Here is a 27956-nt window from a genome sequence, read left to right as displayed (position 1 = left end):
GGAGAACAGAAAAAAAAAAACCCAAGCCGAAAGTTTTGGTTTTTTTTTTTTTTTTTTTTGGCGTGTGTGGACAGAAATTAATCCATCACTCGACAAACCCCATTCTTGTTTACTTTAGGATGAAGCGATTAAACATACATTATATGTAATTAAAATTGACTGACTGACTGAGGTTAGGAGTTTGAAGTTAATAGTGAGGTCATGACTTGAGAGAGTGGTAATTGTAATAGTGATGTATTGAGTAGGTGAGATTATGACTTTTGTTTTCTTTTGACGCTCGTTTTGTGGTTGTTGGAGGGCCCAACTAATGGCCGCGATGAGTATGAGTTTATGCATTTGTTTCGTTTTGACTCCTATACATTCTAATACAATGATGACCTATGATGTTTTTAAAGGATATGAAATAATTAAAGAAGAACAAATAATTTTTTTAAAAAAAAGAGAAAAAAATTCAAATTTTGTCACCTATTTTTAATTTTCTTCTCAGATTATTATTATTTTTTTGTCTGAGATCTGTTTGCTTTTTATTTTATTTTATTTTTATCTCTAATAAGTCCCTAATAGTGTTAAAATTTTAGACGGACTGTCCGCGACTATAAAAAATTAAGTCCCTAATAGTCTAACGGTAACACACTTTCAGGTCGGGCATTTCGGGCAACGGTAAAAAAGAGCCGTTAGGGTCGGCCAGGTCGGGCGGCGGGTTAGGTCGGGCAAAATAGAGCCGTTGCATTCAAAATTCGGGCAAAATTCAGACTAACGGTCACAAAGAATTTGGGTCGTGTCGGGTAGGGTAAAATTTTCGGGCTTCGGGCAGGTCCGCCGCCCGAACTTACAACACTAGTCCCTAACGGTCGCGTGCCCTTTTAAGGAAAAGAAAAATAAAACATAGAAAATTATTTTTTTTTCTTTTAAAAAACTTGTATATACTTTGTATAAAATAGAGGATTTATTGACTAAGGGGTTAAATCTATATGTTTCATAAAATCCAAAGTAAAAAGTAAATATTCAGGGTTAAAATTAAGATGAATGTATAAAATAGGATTCTTTGGTGTAACTGTAAAATAACCATTGCGGCAGTCCGCGGACAATAGTAGGTAGATCTGTCTGATATAGTAATGTTTTTGTCGTCTAATCTAATTTGCTTCCTCTGCTTCTCTCAAAATCAAATCCCCCGTATCCATTTCTAATTTTTCACATTACATAAGAATTGGAATGTGTATATATATATATTTAATATCTTTGTATTTATTTATTTAAAAAAAAACTACCATACCAAGTTACCAACCAAACCATTGAGTTTATATATATTCTCTCTCCTCTCCTTGGTCAGTCTATCTTCGCCATAACCCTTCCCATCCCCAGACGCAGAGAGCGAGCTTTGCTCCCCCTAACTTAAGGTACGCATTCCTCAATATCCCTCTTCCCCTCAACATTTTCTTTTCTTTTCTGTTTGGTTCCTGAGAAAGAAACGAAATCAAATTAACATCCTATACACAACACTAGAGTGTTGGGTTATTTATTAGAATAGAGTGAATGCATCACTGATCTGATCTGATTCGATCTGATCTGAGCTCATCTAGGGTTTGGTTTTGTTATTGGATAGTTAGAGAAGATGAAGGTTATAGAGAAGATCAGAGAAAACCAGAACAAGGAAGCTGTTTTCTCCTTCGAATTCTTCCCTCCGAAGACGGAGGATGGAGTGGAGAATCTGTTCGAGAGAATGGAGAGAATGGTGGCCCACGGCCCCACCTTCTGCGACATCACTTGGGGAGCGGGAGGATCAACGGCTGATCTGACGCTCGAGATCGCCAACAGAATGCAGAACATGGTATGCGTTGAGACTATGATGCACCTCACATGCACCAACATGCCTGTCGAGAAGATCGATCACGCTCTCTCCACCATCAAATCCAACGGCCTTCAGAACGTTCTCGCCCTCCGCGGCGACCCGCCCCATGGCCAGGACAAGTTCGTCCAGATCCAGGACGGTTTCGCCTGCGCTCTCGACCTCGTAAGTAGAGAGAGTAGCAATTTAACAGTTTCACATACATTGCGTAGCATTGCATTGTACTGTATTATCAGATCGGACTGCCTTATGCTCCGTTCTGATCTAATCTTCTGATCTGATGCAGGTTAAGCACATCAGGGCCACTTATGGCGACTACTTCGGCATCACCGTAGCTGGTTATCCAGGTTGGTTTTCTTTCTTTCTTTACAAAAATAAACAACTGGACTAAGCTAATTATATGATTTCATTATTATGAGTTAGTAATTAGTTTTGAATAATAATCTCATAATATGAGTGAGTGAATGAATTGTCAATGCAGAGGCACATCCCGATGCCATTGGGAGTGACGGCGTTGCTACACCCGAAGCATATGAGAAGGATCTCGCTTATTTGAAGAGCAAGGCAAGATCCTTTCTTCCAATCTCTCTCTTCGGTTTCCTTAGAAAATAAACTTTTTTTTTTTTTAATTACTAACTTTGGTTTACGAACGATAAACAACAAACAAAACAGGTTGATGCTGGAGCAGATTTGATTGTGACTCAGTTATTTTATGACACTGATATTTTTCTCAAATTCGTCAACGATTGTCGTCAAATTGGGATTACTTGCCCCATTGTTCCCGGAATCATGCCCATTAACAACTACAAAGGCTTCTTGCGCATGACTGGCTTTTGCAAAACAAAGGCATGGCAACTCATAGCTCAAAATTCCTGCTTTTATTTTCCTGGCTGTTACTTCTTGCTTATATAAATGTTGTGCATAGTTTTCACTTCATATTTAACGTCTTTCAGTCCTAGTACTAGTCACCACTTCGTAAGCAGTGCAGTTTAGTTTACTACAAGTTTAGACGTGCATCACCATGCTAAGGTAGTTTTGTGTGTAAGTGTACGTTGTGAATTTTGGGAATCCTTCAATCAAGCCCGTCAAGCTATGGATGGACTAAGAGTCCTCAATATGGACTTAATTTGGGAAATAAATTAGTTGGATTTTCAAAGCCATTCGAGCTAACTCTCTTACTGATTGTTTTGGTGCATACTTTAGGAATAAAATAATGTTTGACGTTTGAATTTTTTTTTTTTTTTTTTTTTTTTTTTTTTTTTCTTTTTGCTCTTCTTACTCGTGTCAAATGTTGAATGATGCTTATTTGCAATTAATTTTGTATTATAGATACCGGCTGAGATCACTGCTGCATTGGAGCCTATCAAGGACAATGATGAAGCTGTTAGAGCGTATGGAATTCACCTTGGAACTGAAGTGTGCAAGAAGATTTTAGCCCACGGGATAAGGACATTGCACCTCTATACACTCAACATGGAGAAATCAGCATTGGCTATACTAACGGTTTGTCTCTCAAACCTAGTTTTATCTGATCTCATCTTCATTGCAGTTCTAATTGTGTATTGTTATGGTCTGGATGTTTAAAACCCTCTTTGATTCTGGGTCTACAACCCTTGTTGTCTTGGTAACGTGCGCAGAATCTTGGTTTGATTGAAGAAAGCAAAATACCTAGGTCTCTACCTTGGAGGCGTCCTGCAAATGTATTCCGAGTCAAAGAAGATGTTCGTCCGATATTCTGGTATGCTATTTATAAACTCCCTATGTTGTACTTTTCAGGAACCAAGTGTGTAATAATATGGTTGTTGTCTTTCTATCCAATAACTTCAGGGCAAACCGTCCAAAAAGCTACATATCGAGGACGATAGGCTGGGACCAGTATCCACATGGACGATGGGGTGATTCTCGCAATCCTTCTTATGGGGCACTAGCTGATTATCAGGTGTGTCACTGAAACGTTTGTCTTGGTGCTTCTACTCTTGCTGCATCTCTTATCCCTGGGTTTAGAATTTGTCTTTTTATGCATAAGATCATCTGTTCTTGCTAAGTTGTAGCATCCAAATGGTATCTTACATTACAATTTAAGTGAAAGAGTTAGAGAGATTTGTGCTTTTCTCGAAGTATTATCCAACTTTAGCTTTTCTCAGTCATAGAATGATGCAGACTTACCAAGTAGTTATACTAAGCGCAAATATTCTAGTGTGATGAATACGAGCATCTAGCAATTTGTTTAGATATGTTATAAAGAAAGTCAGTAGAAGGGGAAATCATGGCCAAACAATAATGAGCAAAATTACTAATGGTATACAATTCTCCATATAGCACTTCTGTTTATTGTGATGTTACCCTGATTTTTCATTTTCTATTTTTTTAAAAAATAATGTATAGCAATTTTTTTTTTTACACTGTAGTTCATGCGACCGCGTTCACGTGACAAGAAACTTACTGAAGAATGGGCAACCCCATTGAAAATCGTTGAAGATATCCATGAGGTACATTATATATTTTCATGTGAAGAATGAATAACGCCCATTATTGTTGTGTACATCTGCTAACATGTTGCACATAGTTACTTTCCAGAAATTTAAGAAATTATGCCTGGGAAAATTGAAAAGCAGCCCGTGGTCAGAACTGGATGGACTGCAGCTCGAGACGAAAATCATCAACGAACAACTAGGGAAAATTAATACCAAGGGTTTCCTCACCATAAATAGCCAACCAGCTGTAAACGGGGAAAAATCTGATTCGCCATCTGTTGGTACGCAGCTAGTTTAAAGTGAAGGAATGTGTACCTGTGTTTGTTTTTTTCTCTTATAAGTCGTCAAGAATACTTGTAACGTATCCACATTGTACATGTGATCGTGCTTTGATTGATTTTGGCTTATGGGTGGCTAATATGAGACAAGTCGATCGTTTGCAGGATGGGGTGGGCCAGGTGGATATGTTTATCAAAAGGCATATCTAGAGTTTTTCTGCTCCAAGGAGAAGTTGGAGGCGCTGGTGGAGAAATGCAAAGGTTTCCCATCCGTGACCTATGTGGCCGTGGACAGAGAAGGGGCTTGGAGATCAAATATTGAACAAACGGCTGTGAATGCGGTGACATGGGGAGTCTTCCCGGCAAAGGAGATAATTCAGCCGACCGTTGTGGATCCTTCAAGCTTTGTGGTTTGGAAGGATGAGGCTTTTGAAATTTGGTCGAGGGGATGGGCTCGATTGTACCCGGAGGGTGACCCTTCTCGAAAACTTCTTGAAGAGGTCTGTGACTTTGGTTTTGTCTATGTTCACAACATTTTAGTCATCTTTGACGATGTCTCACGTGATGTTTGTGGGCCGCTTTTGCAGGTGCAAACCAGCTATTTCTTGGTGAGCTTGGTGGACAATGACTACGTCCAGGGGGATATTTTTGCCGTTTTTGCTGATCTCTGAGACAATTAATTGTCTGATCTTTCATGCCATGGGACCCCAATGCCAGGGGACCCCAAAAAAAAAAAAAAAAAAAAAAAAAGAAAAAACCCTGTTATTACCTATTTTACGTATTTGAATTGATGCTTTCTTCCATGGATTTATAATCTTTTTTTTTTCCCCCTTACCCTTGAGATGTGTAATGTAATATAATTTGGGTTGGGTTTCAATACCTCCCCGGTAGCCATAAAGGTCGTTGCATAACAGCACGAAAACAATTACTTTGCAAGCAAAAAGTAGCTATTGCTATTCAATGTCATTTGCATTATTTATTCATAATTTGTTTTGTTATGTCTGTTCATTCTCAGCCACCCAAAATGCATTCTCAAATTATTACCTCTAATTATATGCGTATGTTTATACATATATGTAAGCTTGAATCTTGTTTTTATTCTTTGATGGTGTTTAAGCGTATGATCTGAAGAGGAAGAAGAAAGGTTTTCGAAATTTTCTTTGAAGTTCCTTATTTACTTTATTATTTTTAATAAAATAATACTTTTATTGAGCTGATTACATTTAATTAGTTTTTAAGGACGTGTCACATCAACACTCTGTTTGAGTTATAAGCGATAGTAGATAAAAATGACATTTTGATCTGTTTTTACACATAAAAAATATATTGTTTGGAAAAATTAAAAGACACTTTAAAATATGGTGCATATTTTTAAGGGTTTTTACGAAAATAATCTATTTCTTTTTTTTTTTTTTTTTCCCCGCACCGGGTGGATTTTATATGGGCAAAAATAAATCAAATAAAAAGTTAATTTAAAATGAAACTCGTCGGCCTCTGTCTCAGAAGTCACAAGTTGCACCACCACATGTTGTCCGTCTCTCCGTCTTCCCTCCGTTCTTCTTCTGAAACTCAAACCCAAACCCTAGCAATAGCAGTAGCAGTAGCATATGAGAGAAGCACAAGCAGAAGCACAAGCTCCACGCTCAACATGCAAGGTTTTTATTCTCTTAATTAACTAATCAATTAATTGATTAAGCTTTTGCATCGAACACACAGACTCTGCCTAATTTTTTTACTTGTTGATTTGATGTTTCTCGTTTTGTTTCTTCTTTCATTTTTGATTTTTGATTTTTGATTTTTTGATTTTTCTTATAAGAACAGAAAGCCTTTTCGTTTAAGCTCCCCCGTCTTTATTGATTTCTCTCGGTTGTCTTTGTATCAATCAAAATTTGTATGATTTTTGGTTGGTTAGTTTTGTTTATGTTGTTGTTGTTGTTATTGTTATTGTTATTGTTATTGTATTCAGGAAATAGTATACGGGGATTTGTCTTTATTGTTATTGTTATTGTTATGATTTGGGATTTGTATAATTTTGTTTTGTGTGATTTTGTCTACTCTTCATTCTCAACTCTCAATTCTTCTTCGTCTTCCCCCTCTCATCTTGACTAAATCGACATCACCAGGCTCTTCCCTCTCATGTCACTTTTTTCTCCTTTTTTTTTTTTTTTTTTTTTCGACCCCAAGTCCCTACTTCTTCTTTTTCTCTTTTTCTTCTTTTTTCTTTTTCTTTTTCTTTTCTTTTTCTTTCCTTATTAATACAACTTAATAATGGCATGCTCATGTATTAAGCTATTATTGCCTTTTGCTTGCTTCCCAAGCGCAGATTCTTAGCCATTAATTAATAGAACATAGATAGATCTGATACATAAATGTCAGGACTTTGGGAGAACGCATAAGTAAGCAAACAAACAATCAACCAACCTCCCCAACCCCGATATCATTCTCATTCTCATTCATTATGATTATGTCGAGCTCCGACGAAAACCGTCTGCCATGGGTGACCCGTATGAGTGTCTCATTCCTCTCATTCCTCACTGACACGGCTCGGCACTCTAATGGCACCGTCAATAGGCACTTTCTCCGTCTCTTCGACTTGCGATCTCCTCCCATCCCCAATCCAAACTCTAGCAGTGGCTCCCAATCCGTGTCCACATCTGACGTCACCATCGACCCTTTCCGCAACCTCTGGTTCCGCCTCTTCGTCCCGGCCTGCGCCTCCTCAACCGCTACCAATTCCCTTCCAGTGCTTCTCTTCTTCCACGGCGGCGGCTTTTCCTTCCTCAGCCCCGACTCTATTGTCTACGACTCCTTTTGTCGGAGGATGGCTCACAAACTTCCTGCTGTAGTCGTTTCCGTCAACTATCGATTGTCGCCGGAACACCACTACCCTTGTCAATACGATGATGGGTTTGACGTTCTAAACTTCCTCGATGGAGATCACAAGGGCGTCCTGCCAGAGGCGGCGGACGTGTCGAGGTGCTTCCTAGTGGGAGATAGCGCTGGCGCCAACTTGGCCCACCACGTGGCGGTGCGGGTGGCAAGAAGATCAAATTCATCATCGAATTCGGCGTGGAAGGCAGTGAGGGTGGAGGGGCTTATGTCGATACAACCGTTCTTTGGGGGAGAGGAGAGGACGGAGGCGGAGATGAGATTCCCGGAGGGCCCAGTGGTGACGGTGGAGAGGACGGATTGGATGTGGAAGGCATTCTTACCGGAGGGAGCGAGTAGGGACCACCCGGCTGCCAATGTGAGTGGGCCGCAAGCGGAGGACATCTCAGGATTGAAGCATTTTCCTCGGACGGTGGTGATAGTTGGGGGAATGGACCCTCTTCAGGACTATCAAAAGAGGTACTTCCACTGGTTGAGGAGCTCCTTCAAGGATGCTCGGTTGTTGGAGTATCCTAAGATGATTCACGCTTTTTACGTCTTTCCTGAGTTGCCCGAATCAACTCACCTCCTCACTCAACTCAAGGACTTCATCTATCCTATCTACAATTGCACCTCCTCACCAACTCACTAACCCTCTTTTCTTTATTTCTTTTTCCTTTTTTGTCCCCATTTTTTGAGGAGTAAACATTGAAAAATTGCTAAAATTACTCAAAAATTGCTTTGTCAGTTGCACGAGACAGTGCATTATTTCCTATTTCAATAAATACCTATCTGCTTGTGGTCAATGAATTTCATATTTATGTAGCAATTCCAAATTCCTTTAGTTCATTTGGTGGGAGTGGGACAACAAACCTTACGTTAACGTTTCCTATTCTCTTATGTGAATTCTAATGTCAAATTCTCAACAAGTTTTGGAGATTTTGTGATACTACAGATTAGGAAAAAAAACCCTCTTTTGAAGACCTGGGTTTCATAGTTTCTGCAAAAGTTGCTTGACTTTGCTTTTCTTTTTCATAGAGTTTTTGAGCTTTCTGAAGTTTAGGAGGTAGGTGGGGCGTATTTGTTGATAAAGTGAAGGAAAAGAGAATTATGAGGATTGAGAACTTGAACAATGTAGTCATTAATCCGACCATACGTTGGATATTTTTATCATATGTGTAGACTTAATTTAGCAATTTATCAAACCTGTAATAAGGTATTGGATGTAATCTAACAATTTTTAATTTATTTTCGTGATTAATGAAAATTTAAGTTTCTTATCAAATAGTAAAAGAATAAAAAATTATAATAACAAGTTTTTCTTTTCTTTAAAAGGTCGCTGGGGGAAAATTGGTAATTTAAGATGGTTACAATTACGGTTTCTAATAATAGATATCTTCTAATTTGAGTCTTCTCCAAGCTCGAAGGAGATTGATTGATGGCTGTTAGATGCAGGATCAATGAGTCGGGGTCAGATTTATGCTCTTGTAAGCGCAATTCAACCTTGGGTTATTTGGCTAATCACAACGACAACTTTACAATTGGCATCACCAAACACCAAAGGCTAAGGTTATCTCTCCTTTGATCTCTCAATCCTAATTTAATTCCAAGTTTATCTTTTTCCCATTAGTTTATTGTGCTATAGCTATATGAATCTTAAAAAAAAACAAAAAAAAAAATTGTAGTGCAGGCAAATTCATACATCTGTATACACGCATGTATATTGTACACAACACAAACGAAACAAGGGTTTAGTAGATTTATAGGGTTTGAAACGATGTCGCAAGCGACAAGGGAAAGGGGTGGTAAATCTAGATCAGGAGGTCGAGGTTGGGCTGCCTTCGACCGTGAGCAGCGACTGAAAGGACATGGTCTTCTTGAAAGCAAGCTCGTGGAGGACCCTTTCCCAGCCTTAGCACCTTCCATTTCCAAACCGAATAGAAGTACGAGTACAGGTACGAGTACGAGTACTAGTACTAGTAATGACGAGAATAACAACATAGCGGCAGCTGTGGACGAGCACATTGGTATGTTGCAATCAACGCGTCTTGATCACAATATTAGTTATATGACTATGAATGCAAATGACCAAAATAAGAAACACTACCACCGCCGTGTTGGTTCTAGTTCTAGTCTTGCTGAATCAGCCGAAGAAAAATTGCGTTCATGTGATTCTGGTGCTTGCAAAGCAGTTCCTGCCGATATTCCAGTGAGTGCAATGGTGGAAGGATTTAAGGATGTACCTGTTGAGCCTGAGTGGGAAGAAGATGATGTTTACTTGAGGCATCGGAAAGAGGCCTTGAGGACAATGAGGTACATTTCTTTTTACTAACTTAATATTGTTGTTTTTCTGTTATTGTCTGTTATTACATACAGCTCCATTTAAACGAGCAGATGTTATTGATAGCCACTCCAGTAATAATCAGACGTCTTTTAACCAATCGTGAATTTACATGTCAATTCTAAAACTGATGTACATAAGGATTTATGATGTAGACTTGTGTCGTTAAAAATCATTAATGGCCCAAGACTGCTTGGCCTAGTGGCACTGGGGAGTTTGGGGGAGGTTGCGGGTTCGATCCTCTGTTGTATCAAAAACACACACACACACACACACACACACAAAAAAAAAAAATCATTAGTGATGATCACAGTTGATGAGACTTATTAGCTGTTTTCAATTTAGATAATCATCCAACATTCTGTATTTGTATCAAATAGTGGGAGATTCTATCGTACAACTTATGAACCCTCTAATAACAAACTAACAAAACATATAATCTACTCAAATAATTGAGCAGGTCAGCATCGCAACATTCGAAGGTGGCTACGCGTGCATATCTAAGAGGAGATCATGTTTCTGCCCACCAACACTCTCTTATGGCTCATCACGAGTGGTTGGCTGCTCAAACCCTCAATGTAAAGGCAGCCAAGGATATTCTAAGCATTAGGAACAGCCAAAATGATGTGTGGAAATTGGATTTACACGGCCTTCATGCCGCTGAAGCTATTCAAGTTTTGCAACATCATCTTCACAACATCGAAACTAAGCTACTGTGTAATCGCTCCGTCTCTCCCAACAGCCTTAAGATGGAGGCCAGAATCGTGCGCTCTAACTCCCTCGAATCATTTGATTGTTTTGACGCTCAAAACTTGGATAAACAACATCAGGCATCCTTGAAGCAGAGACCAACATCCTTGCAAGTCATAACAGGTCTTACAAATTTTGTTCCAATACATTTTAGAACAAGTAAAAAAAAAAAGTTGTCTTTTGCCATCGGCATATAACATTATTGGAAAACTTTTCAAGTTATGATTGCTTAGCTAAATAATAGGGAAATTAGTCAAGTCAAACATTGTTTTGTTATGTCATGTCAGTGAAGATGTTAAATTATCATGTTTGATGCTTTCACTCATCAAGTTTTAACTTTTTAACAGGAGTGGGTAATCACAGTAGAGGAAAAGCTTCTCTTCCAGCAGCAGTCAGAGGGTTCCTCGACGAAAACGGGTGATTAATCGATCAATCCTTCCTTTCCTCATGTGGAAATGCTTATGAGTTTCAAAGTTATGAAAATGGAATTGCCACAAGACAAAAGAAGATACCTAATGTGATTTTATCTTGGATCTTGGATCTTGGATCTTGAATCTTGCTTGCAGGTATCGTTTTGAGGAGTTAAAGCCAGGAGTACTTATGGTTCGACCTAAATTCCGTTTACTGACTTAACTTTATACTCTTAGGGCATGTTTACTTTGCATCAAAGGAAAGGAAAAGAAAAGTAAGGCGTGATTCTCTCTCCCGTCTAATAATGTGTTTACTTACAAAATGAGTAATGGAGATTTAGTGGGTTCCACACAATATAAGGAATGAGAAAAAGTAATACTAATCTTTGCACTCCCTTTAGTAATGGAGATTATTTAATTGTGTAAGAGGACATTTTAGTGATTATATTCATAAAATTATTATTCCTAATTTTAATGATTATTTAATCATGAGTTTTTCATTACACTATCTAATAGTCAAATAAATACATAAAAATGAATGAATGACTTTTAAAATCTTATTATTTGATTTTTCTTTTTAATCCTATTACTTTTTTCATTATATTCTTTCACGGTTTGGTAAATGTGCCCTTAGAGGAAAGTGAACACCTTTTTTTTTTATTTTTTATTTTTTTATTTATGTTTTCATATACTATCTACTTGTATCTATTGTTGTACGTGTTCGTTTGCACTGTGATGGATAGAAAAATTGAATGCCCGTCTTTTGTTTATGTTGTGAATTGAATGTGTTGCAATTGTCGCAGTTCACAATGACAATCACCTCATTAATTTAGTGGTGAATTGAATGTGTTGTCTGCAGTTTGCAGTTGTTTCATGGAATCTTTGAGAGTCAGTTTTGACTAAGTATTTAATTCAATTAAGCAAGTCGTTGTAATCTGAAAATTGAGACAATATATCAAAGAAAATCACCCTGAGGGAATTTCTACGGATTTTCAATTCAAGAAGTGGTTTCAGTTTTAGATCACGAGACACTGCCAAGTTATATAATGTGCGTTTAATTTGCCAATTAAGTTTGCTATTTTGTACTCATGTGAGATATTCGGGAAGAATTATGGACCGATTATTTTATGACTTTCTGGGTCGAAAATTGAAGGGGAAAAGAAGACAAATCTCTTCTCTCCTCTCCTTAAAAGAGAGAATCCGTTTCTTAAGTTTAAAACCCCCAAGTGAGGTTAAAAATTAGATTGTATTAAAATTAAATGGGCCTTTTTAATTATTCAAGACTTATGTGAGTTTAACTTAGCGTGGTTTGAGTCCACGTAACGAGCTTAATCATATTGCAGGATATGATTTATTCTGCCTAGTCACTCGGATGGGCCTTGAACAAAATCGACCAACAACAACTGACAAAGTGCATGAGGGGTGAAATTGAAATAAAATTTTAATTTAAAGGACACCTTTGTAGTTTTTTATGTATTTGTATTTGTAGTTTGTCATATGCAATCAAAGTTTAACATCTTTTCATTTATGCCATATGTTGGGGCTCGGTAGAGTCGGCGGGTACGACGTGTATGAGATATACACGTGTAATCACTGGATTTGGTGGTGTTGATGTTGATATGGATGAGACACACTGTGTTTACAAAGGAGATTGTATGGTAGGACCTCTAACGAGAATATGGGAAACCCAAATTAAGCTGAAGAAAAATGGATCTTAGTGCCCACTTTGTCGCCAAATTATCAAAACACCCATTTAGGCGCATGGGAGGATGTCAAATGTGGTCATGGAGATCGCATGGACGAAGTATGGTGGAAGGAGTAATAGAACGGTTAATGGAGATTTGTCTCAAAAAGTGTGGATACGGCTCATTTGGAGGAATGCTCCGAAGACAAGCATAGGTTGCCTCCGGAGTGGATGTATCACTCGTATTGGTAAGGATAAGGCTATTTGGAGGCCTGCTCAGAGAACAAACACGTGTTGTGTGTGAGAGTAGGTGTTAGCAGATGAAGTTTTATGGCTTTTTGGAAATGTGCTCCAGAGCGGCGGATTTTAGACTTTCTAGAAAAGGCTCAGAAACTTCATATATTGCTCATGGACGAGTTTGAATGACTCAAATGTAGTGTTTATAGACTTCTTGAGTGAAGTTTCTGTTAGTGTTTATGCCCTTAGGAATAAATATAACAATATTTTTAAGACGTTTTGACTATTAATAAAGATTTATTTATTTCATATATCTATATAATGTCTTCTTTACGTTCATATTAGTTGAATATATGATAAGCAAACTAGAAGTATGAGATTGTCATTCTAAGTCTTTAGATCGTGCATGTAATGAGAAGAACATGCAGAAGACATGAATCTAAAGATGATAGTCTAAATCATATGATCTGCAATCGAGGAAATAAAGTTGGGTGCTTTATTCATGTTAATATTGTTATGTTGTCTACTTCCTAACGGAGAAGACTTATCTTGGTTGTTAGAGGTGGGACTCCAAGGGTAGAGACATTGATATAATTCTTAGTTGTGGAATCTATATTGGATCAAAGCAAAGTTGAATTGTTTTAACTAATAACTTTTGATGAATTAAATGTGGCCATGTTAATCTTAAGATGAATAATAAACCCGTATGCTTGACTTGTATCCCTTAATGTACCAAATGGAGACATCCTGACATTATGTAAAGGTATTACCGATACGTTGGGAGTATGACTCTTGTGTGCGTAGATTTATTATTCATAGATAGGGAATCCATAGCTCCTATAAAGAGTTAATGATATTCTCTTATGGCATTATTCAGGGATTGAAAAATACGAGTGCTCGACTATTAGACTACTTTGTGTTATCTAATGGTTTACTATTTGTATTGGTACGAATAGTGGATTTTCTGATAGAGTGGTAATAGAACATAAGATAAATATAATCGAGAAGGTAAAATGAAACTTAGCCTCAAGTCGATTATAGATATTCTATAAGCATGATACACTAATATAATGAGTCATGGACAAGAGCTATTCGGAACTTTGTAAATATACTATATAGATTAAGAGTGCAGCTCTAGGCTTTTAGTGGAGTAGCACTAGAGTTTATAATCATGTGATAAATTTGTTGGTGAATAAGTACTGTTGTGATTATAAGAGCTTGATCTATATTAGTGCTGGAACTTTGGACGGGCTGCATACGACCGCCCAAAAAAACTGCAGTTAGAAACCAACATCCAAACCCGCTCGCCCGAAATATTCAGGCAGCCCACCCGAGCATGAGATGGCCCATGGACGGGCCACGAGCCTGGTTTTGGCTGCCTGAGTCCGGTCGAGCAACCCGAGCCCACTCGAATGTGCCCGAAAAAATATATTTTTTAACTTTTTTAATATTGTATATATATATTATATATAATATAATATTATTTATTAATTGTATTTGTATATAAATAATTATTAAGTTATTGTGTTAAAATTATATAAAAACAAAAATCAACACACACTATTCACACACGTTAAACAATTAATTTTGTATATTAATTTTTAAATTTGTAATTCATGATTGGTTGGTTAAAAACCTTACAAAGAAAAATCTAATTGGGATAAAAACTTAGTAAGAAAAAAAGAGTGTAATCATTTTGTGACGAATCACAAATTTTACAAACTTACAAAGTCTAAATATACAATTACAATGTCGAAAGCAAATACATATTTACAAATTACAATTTAATTTGAAGCTGAATGATCGTCTTCAAAATTAAATGTTAATCTATTAAATTCATTGATCCATTCTTTACTTGCCGGCGAAATTGTATCCTATAAACGTTGATCGGCAGGATCTCAATCCTTAATGCAGACAAAGGCTTCAACAATGTCCCTTTGCAATGCGTTTCGGTGTTCCTCAAGTATTCATCCAGTCGTACTGAAGGCTTGTTCGGATGAAACAGTGGAGACTGGGATCGAAAAATATCCATTGCCAATCGAGTTAGGACTGGCCAAGTTAATGCTCGTGCCCTCCACCATTGAATTAAGTCAAACGATTCTCCACTACCGTCGACTACTAAGCTCTCACTAAGGTACGCCATAAGTTCATTGAAGCCGCCGCCACCTATCGATGAAGATCTACTCCCAGCTTCTGTTTGAGTCGTGGTCTTCTTCTTCTTCAACCCGAAAACAACACATTGGATTTGATCACTCGCTAATTTTGTATTCCTTCACAACAACACATGTATGTGAAGAAACTAAAAATTGGAATAACTTTTCTTCTCTTTTCTCTCTCTAAAATTCGGCTACCTTATGAAAAATAGAGAGCAAAAATTCTCTTCTCTAATTTTCTGTTGTCTCCTATTTATATAACACTAGGAGAACCCTTTTGCTTTAACGTGAAGACAAAGTAATAAAAATTTGGTTTTTATTATATTTTAAATCTCATTAAAATACAGTTTCCCATTTAATTTTAAAAACAAATTTCTCCTTCTCATTTACTACATGGCCGGCCACACCACAAGAAGACCTCCCTGTGGTTGGCTTAAATCTGCAGGTAGAGGTGAGATAAATTTTTTCCTTTTATCCAGTTTTCAATTTTAGCTCAAATTTAAATATAAATAAAGTCATAGCTGTAACTGTGCTACCAATTCTACCAAATTAGGTTTAGCCGCTGTCTCAGCTTCTGCTTGCCCACGGCCTCTACCTTGGCCTTAACCTAACTGTGCCACCACCTCTACTAAATTGGGTTCTGCTGCAGTCTCAGCTCTGGCTTGCCCATGTTAATTACCACGGCCACGAGCTCCGTGTCCTTGTCCGTGTGCCATCTTATCTTAGTCGTCTGTCACTAATTAAGGCCCCGTTCATTTCGCTGATTCGAGTTTAGAATTCAAGTTTTGCTACAGTAAAAAGCTCTTAGAAACAATCATATCTAACTTTTTTGCTACAGTAAAAAGCACTAACATAAAATCACATCTCAATTCAAATTAAAAACTCGAATCAGCGAACTAAACGGGCCATAAATTTTAACTAATAAGGAAACTCCCTATTTTAGGACATCGAATAAGGATCCACACTTCTATCATTTAAAAACTTCACCTCATAAAAACTTACATTTCATCTAAAGAAATTAAATAATTACTTACTTTGAGAATTTTGGAGTAAATGCATGGTAATAGATGATAGGAAATAGGAAACCGCTCTGATACCATATGTAACGACCCACACCTGGTATGATATTGTTCGCTTTAGACCTGAGCTAACACGGTTTTACTTTTGGACTTCACCCCAAAAGACTTCATACCATTGTAAGGTGGTGTCATTCTGTATAAATAAGGACCTATCTTCATCCGCAGGCAATGTGGGACTGCACAACTTACCCTTTCTTAGCCTTGTGCCTCAAGGGATTGATGGCTGTCACACTTTCCTTTTGAATTTGATTAGAAAACTTGTCAAACAAGTAAATCGGAGAGCAAGCAACTGAATCCCAGTGGGATTCTACTTGTGTCGCACGCCCTTTGTAGCTCCCTGTTCTTGGGTGTGTGACCTCCTGTGGTCCCACCACAGTGTGTTCCAAAATTAATTTAATTAAATAATCACATTATTTATTTTGAGTGATATTAAATCTTGATAATTCATCTTTTCTTACAAATATTACAAAGATGATGCGGGGACTTATGGATCTATAATTTTGAGCTCTAATAAAATTAATAAGTAATTAAACTCTTTAACTAATTAATTAATTATATTAATTCTAAAAGTTACGCCACTAAAAACTTGAAATTGCACTATCGAAATTATAGACATAATTTACTTCTAAGAACTTGATGTGTCCATTTGATATAGTCACTACATATAGATCAATTCTTGATAAATAATTCATAATTAGAGCTAAGTAAAATCCGTTAATCTCTCTAATTATATCTTTATCTTTGAGTACCATTAATTCTGTAATGAATAGTATATTCATAAAACACATTCATGAATACGAGCTCATTACTTATTCAAGTATCGAATCAACTTTCAAGTGAATTATTTATCTGCTTCTTTAAACAAAAATGAATGAATTCCATCTTGTATATTAGCATTCACAGCTATTTATTTCATCATGTTTCCAAGATACAAGGCATAAGATTTTAAATCTCAAAATCCGTACCAAGTAAGTAAAAAATACAAATCCACAAATATGAGTCTACTAATAACTCAATATTAAGATCATTCTATATATGATAATAGGTAGACTCATATTTGATTTTCTATACTTAACGGAAATTATCAGAAAATCAAATTGTATTTGTGTCCTAGTTCTACATAATCTTATTATGCATAATACTCTCGTTTAATATCCTTCTATATTAATGATGTGTATAACACCATTCCATTCTTAATGAGAATGCTGTGTATTAGTAATGTTTTAATTAAAGATTTTGTAACTTTAATTAAATTCATTACGAACATTATTTTGATTATTATTCTTAAATATTATCATCTCGTATATAACACTTATATACAATATTTAAAGTCACATAAATAATCACAGAATTTTTAATAATATTCATAAAGTAAATAGTAAATAAACTATTTTATTAATTAAATTATAAACATCTATGAAACATCTCATGCTTTAAGAATACTATTCCTAATACACAACGCCACTTTCTGAATTTGGCTAAACAAGCATTGTTGGAGCACTTGACACATTCATCCTTCACGGAATATAGGAAAAACCTTCACTCGTGGGGCAGTCTCTTGGAGCACGCACAGAAGATCTTCGTGGAGGTGTTTGTAGTGACGCCTCCTAAGCAGACACTTGTATAGAGATGAAGCCTCAGCCTGCTTTGGAGTAGACTGCTCTGGAGTAGAAAAACTTCTAATCTAGCATTGTAGGGGAAGGTTCCACAACTTAAATTCTAGACTTTTGAGCCTTTAAAGGCTGAGGAAAGGATTTTTAGGACTCTTAAAAGGCAAAACAAAGGACTTTTAGGGTTGAATTCTTCATAACTAATTTATTCCTTAGTCTAATTATTTAAAAACTCCCCAAGCGAGATTTAAAATTAGATTAGACTAAAAAATAAATGAGGTTAGTCAATTATTCATGACCCACCAAACTACTATTGGCGTGAGTTTTTTTAACGTAATTTAGGTTTATAAATCGAACCTAATTACATCACGAGACGAAATTATTAGGCTCGGCCCAGCCTTGTCGAAAAGCAGCAACCAACACCATTCTTTATTATTGGTTAATTTGGTTTAGAAAAATATATTGGGAAAAATGAAAATAATATTTTAAAAGAATACTCTTCAACTGTGATCTTTACCGCCGAGAAGAAAAAAATAATTCGATAAGCTTTTAAAAATATGCTATCAGGATATTTTTTCATGAACTAAAAAATGACATAAATGTTAAAGTTTAAAAATATATTCTTATTTTCTTTTTGAGTGAGATTTTTGTGAATGTCTTTTTTATTTTTTTTATTTATTTATTTTTTTAAAAAAAGTTCAAATCGAGCCCAAAATAAATTAGGAGAAAGTAGTGATTTACTCAGTAAGGAACAGAGGGGCACAAACAAAACAAAAACAACAGTACAGTAATAGTATTGTATTTCTAGTATTAGAGGGGCAAATTGAACCGTTTTTTCCTCAGAGTTTGCGATTCTTTCGGTAAGAGTAGAGTCTTTCTTCTTCTTTTCCTATGTCTTTTTAGATTTAGATTTAGATTTGATTGATCTTTGCGATTCTATTCAATTCTTTCTATGCTCTAAATTGGTTCGAGATTCGCAGATTTCTTGAAGCAAACCAAGGTCTGTAAACTTAGCAGTATTATAAGGGCCATAATTTTGAGTTTTTTCAATTTGATGGTGCAAAAGCTTTTCTTTTTTCTCTTTGATATATATATATATATATGTGTGTGTGTATATATATATATATATATTTGATTTATATATGGGGGGGGGGGGGGGGGGGTTTTGGGGTATGCATGAAGAGAAGAAGAAAATCCTTTTCTTAATTTTCATAGCTTTATAGTATAGGGTGGGTATGGGTGGAAATGATAGTTGACTTGTTGGGTATTTGGAATTTGGATTGTACAACATCGTCTTGTTTTTTGTTGATATTTGATTATATATAATCAAAACCAACGCTCACTAACTGTTCGACCAAATGTCTGTGACTGTGAGGACTCCAAAAGCGAAAGAGTCTCTTCAACATATGCCTTTTTTTACTTGTCTCGAACCTGTTGAGTGTTTTGACCTACCAATTTCTTCCTGGGTCACAAATTCTTCAGTTCAAACACAGCCCTACAAAAGTGAGTTTTAAGCATCAATCAGATTTAGTGAAAGTTGATGTTAGAAATAGGGTTTTATTTCTTTTATTATTATTATTTTTTAAACAGGAGCACAACAGGGCATTTAGGCAGAAAATGGGAGTTCAAGAAATTTGGGGGTTCCGAGGGAAATGTTTTGATGCAACCAACCTGTTTTAACGCCATTCATTCCGTCGAGATGAGACGTTCTGTTTGCGTATCTGTGAATTGTTTGAATTTATGTTTGCCATTTGGAATTACCAATTGAGTTAGGCCTTTTGGGGTTTCAGATTGATTTTCCAAGATTTAATTACTCTTGCTTCCTTTTTTTTTTTTTAAGCTATTATTCTTAGGTTTTGAAAGTCAATTCATTTTAGTTCAATTCATCCATCATTTGTCTCTTTTCTGTTTTGATTTAATTATTAGAATATCTCATGTGGTTTCAGTTTCTTTATACAATTTAGTAATTGCATTCGGTTTTAATTATGTCATCTTATTAGCAGAGAAACAAAATGGATATTGGAGATATGCCCAACAATAACATAAAGAAATGGGTAGTGGTTTATCCAGTTTATATAAATTCAAAGAAAACAATCGCTGAAGGGAGGAGAATTAATGTGAGCAAAGCATGTGAGAATCCTACTTGTGCTGAAATTGGGGATTGTTGCACCCATTTCAAACTCCCTTTTGCAATCGAGGTCTCTTCTTGTCTCGTCAAAACTAAAAATTCCGTGGTTCGAAATATATGTTCACAACTACATGCCAATATTGCTGCGGTTGATTGATTGTTTTCTTGCAGATTGATAAAGCTTATCCGCGCGATTTCATGCAAAGAGGGAGAGTGCGGGTGTTGCTTAAGAAAGATGATGGCACTCCCTGTAATCCAGCCATATCTTCAAGTAAGGATTATTTCCTTCTATTAACCAGTTTGAAATTTACCCAATTGATTTTGCAAACAGATTTCTGTATTATGTGCACAGAACTAGTGTCCAATATCATGTGTATATGTAATGATATGTATGTGTTATGTTTTAGTTTTAGTTTCTTGGTTTTGTTGTTCTTTTAGTAGGAAATGCCTGCAGCATCATTTCACTACCTGTTGTCGTAACAGTTGGACAGACTTATAGATACTCAAATAAAAACAGTGATCTGGAAGCTGCAATTTCATTTAATCGTCGATTTAGATTTGCTTTTCTTGTTTACGTGTGTAGCACAAAATTTCTTGCTACAAAGCATGATTAACTTTTACCTTTGAACAAATAATTATAGTGTTAGCACCGTGGAATAATTATTATTTAATTATCAGAATCTTCGATGTCTAGCATTGATATTGCATAGATGGTTGAGTTTTCAACAATAGTTTTCAACTTTGCATCATGGGGGGGTTTTGTTGCTGTTGGTTAATTGGGCGCAAATTGTAATATTGTTGTGAATCCAGCCATGAATAAACTAGAATTCTGATAAGACAAGACCCTTGGTAAGACAGGTGTTTGTGAGGAGAGGGAAGCGGCTGTAGGCCCTGGGGAAAGACAGGTGTCGTTAGGGAGGGGAACAGCGGCAAGTGTAGGATGGTTAATGAAATGTAACCAATCAGGGGTTAGTTAGTGGGGGGGAAAAGTTTGTTACAACAGAATTAGGGAAAGGGGAGGGATATAAATAGGGAGAGAGTGGATTAGTCGAGTAGGAAATTAGTGAGTAAAGGTTTAGTTGGGCCAATTAGCCAGCTAAGGGAGGTTTTGCAGTCCCTCGAAGAACTGCTGAATTGTATTCCAAAAGTCCTTCAGTGAATAAGAATAACTGTTTCTTGATTTCATTCTGTTCTTGCCTATTTTCCGGTAATAGAAATCCTAGGGTCTAACATTTTGGTATCAGAGCAAGATTCTGGGTAGGAAATGGCGGCTAGGAAGACGGAAGAGAGGTTCGATACTGCCGAGAGGGAAATCAAGGAGATGCGAGAAGCATGTGTTAGGCCACCTATTATATTGGTCTACTCTAAGAAAAGGGGCCCAAAGGGTAATATGCTGAGAAGAGGGGAGGAAGGTGGAAATACTGAAAGTGTTCCAGCGAGGCAACGTGAAGGAAGTGCCAGCGTGGCAAGTTGGTTACGTGAAGGGAGTGCGGGTAGTATTTGAGCCGAGGAAGAGCCTTGGGAAGAGGGTTGAGATATTTGGAAGAATTCTGGACCATTGGAGGACGGAGAACCTCGAATTCTCCACGTTCCATTTTCTGCCATTCTGTTTGCTAGTTTTTCTTCTTTTTTTCTTGCTATTTGGTTTAATCGTGTAAGAAAGAACTTCTCACGATCGAGAGGGAAGATTAGAAATTATCAATAAAACTTGTTAACGTTGGATTTATCTCAATATTGGCTGTGATAACTGGAAATCTGGGCAGGAACCTATCAATTTGGTATCAGAGCCTAACGATCCATGGCAGAGGCGGCTGGCGAACGAGTTCCGGAGGAAGAAACAGTGCGGTTGGAACGGAGGCTGGACACATATTTTGAGGCTCTCCAGTTGGTAGAACGGTTAACAGAACCCATTCCCCAGCTCCAAGACAACGTGACGGCGATCGGTGCGCAACTGGGAGAGGTGCAGGGGGTGCTGCGACGGCTGGAGAACAATTTTCTCCGACAGGCGGATTTGCTTCCGCGGAATCCGATGGACCCACCACCGCGCTTCAACGCGGGACCGGCTCGATTTCAAGCGCCACGGCGACAAGCTCCCCATCCACGACCCGCGACTCCCCCGCCGCCGTTTCGTGAGGACGAGCATAGGAGGTTTGGGCGCGATCTTAGGCCGGAGTCACCACCGCATCACAGGGGGCGGGTGGAACATCGGGGACGAAGGTTGGAAATGCCTTTGTTCACCGGTGCAGATCCGCAAGGATGGGTATTCCGGGCGGACCGGTATTTCGCCGTCAATGAGGTGGAGGAGGAAGAGAGGGTGGTAGTAGCGTCGGTCTGTATGGAGGGGTGAGCCCTGGGCTGGTTCCAGTGGGCGGACACTCAGGACCCGTTCAGGTCCTGGAGGGACCTGAGAGCGGCGGTGCTGCGTCGGTTCGGACAGATGGGAGAGAGGGACCCGGCGGAACAGCTCATGGCTCTCCGGCAGAAGAGTACCGTGGCGGACTTCCGGGATGAATTTGAAGCCACGGCCGCCCAAATGAGAGGGGTCCCCGATGCGATTTTCAGGGGAGCATTTCTCCACGGGCTCAGAGAGGACATCAGGGCCGAGTTGAAGATGCACCGGCCCAACAGTCTCTACGACATGATGGACCTGGCCCAACAAGTGGAGGCCCGTAATGAAGCAACGGACCGGGTCAGGCGCTACCGGATGGGCCGGGTGCCTAGGGCTGAGGCGTGGAGTAGGTCGGGTGGGTCACAAGAGGGCCCAAATTTTTCTTTCCCTTCCGAGAGCACCCTTCGATCCAAAACGGAGACCACGACAGGGACCCATGGGGGACGGACGGGATCAGGGATCGGAACAAACCCAGCCACGGGAGAACCCACAACGTTCCGGCGATTGACGGAAGATGAGACACAATTCCGGCGGGCATGGGGCCTCTGTTTCAAGTGCGACGAGAAATTTGGTCTTGGCCACCGTTGCAAAAACCGCCAGCTCCAGGTGTTGATTATGGCGGAGGAAGAGGAATCCTCGGATGGTGACTGCGGGGCGGACCGGAGTACCTCCACCAACGAGGAAAAGAACGTCGAGGAAGCTTCCGAGAGGGTGGACCTATCCCTTAACTCCATTCGTGGGGTGTCTTCCTCCAACACAATGAAGTTACGGGGTCACATCGGGGAGCGGGAGGTGGTGGTGCTGGTGGACAGCGGCGCCACGCACAGCTTCATTTCCGCGGCGGTGGTGGCGGAGCTGCAACTCCCGATCGACCAAACGGTAAGCCACAATATCCTTGTGGGTAACGGGTTGAGTTTCAAACAGACCGGAGTCTGTAGGAGAGTCCGAGTGTGGATACAGGGACACCAAGTAGAGGAGGATTTTTTTTCGTTCGAACTAGGAGGAGTTGACTTAGTCCTAGGGGTTACATGGCTGAGTACCCTGGGAGAGGTACGAGCCGATTGGTCGAAGTTCTCAATGAAATTTAGAGCAGGACCGACATGGGTAAAATGGCGAGGGGACCCTAGCCTATGTTATGCTCCGGTGAAGATGAGTTCATTAATTCGAACTCTGCCCCTGAACAAGGCAGATCTGTTGGTGGAGGTCTGTGAGTTGGCACTACAAGGCACAGAAAAAAAGAAAGAAATTCCAGGGGAGGTGCGAGAGGTCCTGGGGATCTTTGAGGAAGTGTTCGATAGCCCCTCGGGGCTGCCCCCACGCCGAGGGCGGGATCATCGGATCTTATTGCGCGAGGGGGCTGATCCCCCTAACGTGCGCCCCTACCGATATCCCCAGGTCCAAAAGGGGGAAATAGAACGATTGGTGTCGGACATGATGGCTGTCGGCATCATTAGGCCGAGTAACAGCCCATACTCGAGTGACCATCCCCGATAAGTTTCCTATACCCTTAATTGACGAGCTATTGGACGAGCTTCACGGGGCAATGGTGTTTTCCAAATTGGACTTACGGGCCGGTTATCACCAAATCCGAGTGCACGAGGCGGACGTGGAAAAAACAGCCTTCCGCACGCATGAGGGCCATTACGAATTCCTCGTAATGCCCTTTGGCCTCACCAATGCCCCGGCCACTTTCCAGGCCCTCATGAACCGGATTTTTCGCCCCCACCTTCGGAAATTCGTCCGTGTATTTTTTGACGACATCCTTGTATACAGCTGCACGTGGGAGGAGCATTGCCACCATTTGACCACCGTTCTAGGGGTTCTGCGGCAGGAGAAGCTATATGCTAACAAGGAAAAATGCAGTTTTGGCCAACCCCAATTGGAATATCTCGGCCACCTCATCTCGGGTCAAGGAGTGGCTGCGGACCCTTCTAAGGTGCAGGCCATCGAGTCTTGGCCCCCGTTGACAAGTGCCCGGGAGGTGCGAGGCTTTTTGGGGCTCACCGGGTACTATCGCCACTTCGTAAAGGGGTATGGAATCCTCGCTCGGCCCTTAACAGAGCTCCTCAAGAAACAAGGATTTGTGTGGACCGACGAGGCGGCTTGCGCTTTTGAAGATTTGAAGGTAGCCATGACCGATTTGCCGGTGTTGGCTATGCCGGATTTCTCAAAGACCTTTGTGATAGAATCCGATGCTTCGGGGGTGGGGTTGGGCGCGGTCTTGATGCAAGATGGCAGGCCAATCGCCTTCTTTAGCAAGGCCCTGTCCCCTACGTCCCGGTTGAAGTCGGTTTATGAGCGAGAGCTCATGGGATTGGTGCTCGCGGTCCAAAAATGGCGGCACTATATATTGGGGCGCCACTTCATACTTCGTACGGACCAGAAGAGCTTACGCTTCTTGATGGGCCAACGCCAACTTCCCCCGGAGCAACTAAGGTGGATCTACAAGTTGCTTGGGTATGACTTCGAGGTGCAGTATAAGCTTGGGGCTGCCAACCGGGTGGCGGACGCGCTGTCCCACCGTGGAGACTGGAATGAGGTTTCGTGCTCGGCTTTGTAAATCCCGCACACATGGGATTTCTCTGCTATCCGGCGGGAACAGCGGGCCAAACCTGAATTGGCCTCCGTGATAACCAAGCTCGAGACAGGGGAGGTAATGGAGGCTTATGCACTAAAGAATGGCTTGCTGTTTTACAAAGATAGGTTAGTACTATCCGAAAATTCCCTCTGGATACCCCGGCTATTCCAAGAATTTCATGATTCGGTGATCGGCGGACATTCGGGGTTCCTGCGCACCTACAAACGGCTGTCCGCCCTGGTTTTTTGGAGGGGAATGAAGCGTCGGATCAGGGACTATGTGGCTGCCTGCGGAACGTGTCAAAGGAACAAAACGGATGCCTTGTCTCCCGCCGGGCTATTGCAGCCCTTACCCATCCCAAATCAGGTTTGGGAAGATTTGTCAATGGACTTCATCGGAGGCCTTCCAAAGTCTAACGGTTTCGATACCGTGTTCGTGGTGGTTGATCGCCTCTCAAAATACGCTCACTTCTGCCCCTTGGCCCACCCCTTCTCGGCTAAGCAGGTGGCTAGCCTATTCATCTCTTCTATCGTCAAACTCCATGGAATTCCGAGATCCATTGTGAGCGATAGGGATGCAATTTTCATGAGCGGATTTTGGCGTGAGCTCTTCAAATTACAGGGAACTAAGTTGTGTGCCAGTTCGGCGTACCACCCGCAGACCGATGGCCAAACCGAGGTCGTCAACCGGTGCTTGGAGACGTATCTGCGGTGCTTTGCGGGCGACAAGCCTCGACAATGGTCGACCTTTATTCCGTGGGCCGAATACTGGTTCAACACTACCTTCAATGCATCCACCAAGTTCACTCCTTTTCGAATTGTCTATGGCTGCGATACCCTTGCCTTGTTCCGTTTTTCTGACTCCCCGGGCACTGTAGAGGCAGTGGAAGCTCAGCTGGATAGGGATGCAATTTTCATGAGCGGATTTTGGCGTGAGCTCTTCAAATTATAGGGAACTAAGTTGTGTGCCAGTTCGGCGTACCACCCGCAGACCGATGGCCAAACCGAGGTCGTCAACCGGTGCTTAGAGACGTATCTGCGGTGCTTTGCGGGCGACAAGCCTCGACAATGGTCGACCTTTATTCCGTGGGCCGAATACTGGTTCAACACTACCTTCAATGCATCCACCAAGTTCACTCCTTTTCGAATTGTCTATGGCTGCGATACCCTTGCCTTGTTCCGTTTTTCTGACTCCCCGGGCACTGTAGAGGCAGTGGAAGCTCAGCTGGCCCTAAGGAATGAGATGTTGGATCTCCTAAAATCTCACCTTTCGTTAGCTCAACAACGCATGAAGAAGTTCGCTGATTCGCATCGCCGGGAGCTGAATTTTGAGGGGGGAGATTTGGTTTTACTTGAGCTCCGGCCTTATCGACTTAGGACACTTGCCCGCCGGGTTAACGAGAAGCTTGCCCCGCGGTTTTATGGACCATTTGAGATCTTGGACAGGATTGGACCAGTGGCTTATCGCTTGATATTGCCGGCCGAGGCGCACCTTCACCCTGTTTTCCACGTGTCTCAGCTGAAGCCCTTCAAGGGTCACATGACGCAGGTGCAGCCTCTTCCCGGGCAGTTGTAATTCCTTGCTCCAGGGCACTTCTACTCCCAAAGGGTATACCCTACAGCGGGATACCTGTTAGGCCACCTATTAGATTGGTCTACTCTAGGAAAAGGGGCCCAAAGGGTAATATGCTGAGAAGAGGGGAGGAAGGTGGAAATACTGAAAGTGTTCCAGCGAGGCAACGTGAAGGAAGTGCCAGCGTGGCAAGTTGGTTGCGTGAAGGGAGTGCGGGGAGTATTTGAGCCGAGGAAGAGCCTTGGGAAGAGGGTCGAGATATTTGGAAGAATTCTGGACCATTGGAGGACGGAGAACCTCGAATTCTCCACGTTCCATTTCTGCCATTCTATTTGCTAGTTTTTCTTCTCTTTTTCTTGCTATTTGGTTTAATCGTGTAAGAAAGAACTTCTCTCGATCGAGAGGGAAGATTAGAAATTATCAATAAAACTTGTTAACGTTGGATTTATCTCAATATTGGCTGTGATAACTGGAAATCTGGGCAGGAACCTATCACGATGACGAAGGAGGTAGGCGAGGTTAAGGCTGAGATGATTCAGAGCCTGGCCGATTTCCGTCGAATCTGGGAAGAATACGTCAAGAAAACGTCCGAAACCGTACCGGCGCCGGAGAAGGTGAAGACAGTGGCGGTGGATGGCGAAGAAGCAACGAGTAACGCCGGAGCGGCGGTGGAGAATCGACCTGAAGTCGCGATGGGAACGAGTGGGGCGATTCGCGTAGGGGATCGAAGGGGGCCGCGAGAATTAGGTCGGGAGATCGCAAGGGAGGAAAATCCGAGGTACAGCGGAGATCGAGAGGTACCAATGGGAAATCGTAGGGGGGAATCCTATGGGTACAGGGGCGACTGGTGGGGCGCTATTGGTGAGGAGGGGATACGAAGGAACGGCGGAGGTTTGGGCGGGTGGAACTGTGCTCGCGGGAACGGTGGAGAGGCGTGGCGAGGGGGAACGAGAGAGGAACCCCGACGGGATGTTCCTAGGGCTGGTTTTCTGCACGGGGAAGGGGGAAATAGAGATGTGAGAAGGAACGTGGGAATACGGGAAGATGACATTGAGGATGAGGAATGGGTGGCCAACCGCCGACGGTTGGGTGTTTAGAATGGAGCAGTTCTTTGCAATTAACCGTTGCTCAGAGAGGGAGAAATTGATCACGGCAGGGATAGCTTTAGAGAGTGAAGCCCTGTCATGGTTTCAATGGCAGAATGGGAGGAGGCCTTTTTTCAACTGGACGGAGTTTAAGATGGCCTTGTTACAGCGTTTCCGTTCGTTGCAGGAAGGGAGCTTATGCGAAAAATTTTTGGCGATTAGGCAAGGGGGCACTGTGGCCAATTACCGCCGGAGGTTCGAGATTACGGCAGCCCCACTAAAGGACGTACCCGAGGAAATCTTGGAGGGAATCTTCATCAATGGGCTCAGAGCTGAAGTTCGGGCTGAACTGAGATTGTTGAAACCTTCGGGGTTAGGGGAGATCATGGAAATTGCACAACGCATAGAGGAAAAAAATGAATTGCTTCGTAAAGAGGTAACAGGGATGAAATGGTCACGGGGACCTCAGTTTGG

The 27956-nt window shown here is 40.7% G+C and overlaps 4 protein-coding genes across 9 annotated transcripts in view; all 4 read left to right on the top strand.

Moving 5' to 3' along the window:
- Positions 1-1286: 1286 nt before the first annotated feature.
- On the top strand, positions 1287-5309 carry LOC21407400 (probable methylenetetrahydrofolate reductase). The gene is made up of 12 exons (XM_024166371.1): positions 1287-1397; positions 1604-2011; positions 2133-2193; positions 2328-2410; positions 2519-2692; positions 3176-3349; positions 3484-3584; positions 3674-3785; positions 4255-4335; positions 4424-4601; positions 4764-5098; positions 5186-5309. The coding sequence occupies exons 2-12, from the start codon at positions 1613-1615 to the stop codon at positions 5267-5269; spliced, it is 1782 nt and encodes a 593-aa protein (XP_024022139.1). The 5' UTR covers positions 1287-1397; positions 1604-1612; the 3' UTR covers positions 5270-5309.
- A 795-nt stretch (positions 5310-6104) lies between these two features.
- Positions 6105-11416, top strand: LOC21407397 (polyadenylate-binding protein-interacting protein 7). 3 transcript variants are annotated; one of them, XM_024166373.1, is made up of 6 exons: positions 6105-6253; positions 8922-9035; positions 9157-9779; positions 10268-10680; positions 10905-10974; positions 11124-11416. In XM_024166373.1, exons 3-6 carry the CDS (start codon positions 9244-9246, stop codon positions 11188-11190), a joined length of 1086 nt encoding a protein of 361 aa, XP_024022141.1. In that variant the 5' UTR covers positions 6105-6253; positions 8922-9035; positions 9157-9243; the 3' UTR covers positions 11191-11416. The 3 variants fall into 3 exon arrangements, with proteins under 3 accessions (XP_024022141.1, XP_024022140.1, XP_024022142.1); XM_024166372.1 differs by having other exon boundaries at positions 9152-9779; XM_024166374.1 differs by having other exon boundaries at positions 8916-9035; positions 9152-9779.
- Positions 6941-8172, top strand: LOC21407398 (probable carboxylesterase 18). Its single transcript, XM_010099157.2, has one exon. It carries the CDS (start codon positions 7057-7059, stop codon positions 8116-8118), a length of 1062 nt encoding a protein of 353 aa, XP_010097459.1. The 5' UTR covers positions 6941-7056; the 3' UTR covers positions 8119-8172.
- A 7042-nt stretch (positions 11417-18458) lies between the features above and the next one.
- LOC21407396 (signal recognition particle 19 kDa protein) overlaps positions 18459-27956 on the top strand; it is a 12502-nt gene continuing 3004 nt past the window's right edge. Inside the window, exons 1-3 of one of the 4 annotated variants that reach the window (XM_024166339.1) lie at positions 18459-18590; positions 19731-19928; positions 20030-20129. In XM_024166339.1, the coding sequence (XP_024022107.1) occupies positions 19743-19928; positions 20030-20129 (286 nt within the window). In that variant the 5' untranslated portion in view covers positions 18459-18590; positions 19731-19742. Of the gene's footprint in view, positions 18591-18635; positions 18731-19730; positions 19929-20029; positions 20130-27956 lie in introns of those variants that run through there. The other 3 variants (XM_024166338.1, XM_024166341.1, XM_024166340.1) reach the window with 3 other exon arrangements.

Source organism: Morus notabilis, unplaced genomic scaffold, assembly GCF_000414095.1.
Source record: "Morus notabilis unplaced genomic scaffold, ASM41409v2 Scaffold212, whole genome shotgun sequence".
NCBI lineage: Eukaryota > Viridiplantae > Streptophyta > Magnoliopsida > Rosales > Moraceae > Morus > Morus notabilis.
This window is presented reverse-complemented; position numbering and strand designations above follow the sequence as displayed.

Coding starts and splice junctions, on each gene's coding strand:
- LOC21407398 (XM_010099157.2), top strand. CDS start 7,057: ATGATTATGTCGAGCTCCGACGAAAACCGTCTGCCATGGGTGACCCGT.
- LOC21407397 (XM_024166373.1), top strand. CDS start 9,244: ATGTCGCAAGCGACAAGGGAAAGGGGTGGTAAATCTAGATCAGGAGGT. Junction 10,681..10,904: donor ATCCTTGCAAGTCATAACAG/GTCTTACAAATT, acceptor ACTTTTTAACAG/GAGTGGGTAATCACAGTAGA. Junction 10,975..11,123: donor GGGTTCCTCGACGAAAACGG/GTGATTAATCGA, acceptor TCTTGCTTGCAG/GTATCGTTTTGAGGAGTTAA.
- LOC21407400 (XM_024166371.1), top strand. CDS start 1,613: ATGAAGGTTATAGAGAAGATCAGAGAAAACCAGAACAAGGAAGCTGTT. Junction 2,012..2,132: donor TCGCCTGCGCTCTCGACCTC/GTAAGTAGAGAG, acceptor GATCTGATGCAG/GTTAAGCACATCAGGGCCAC. Junction 2,411..2,518: donor TCGCTTATTTGAAGAGCAAG/GCAAGATCCTTT, acceptor CAAACAAAACAG/GTTGATGCTGGAGCAGATTT.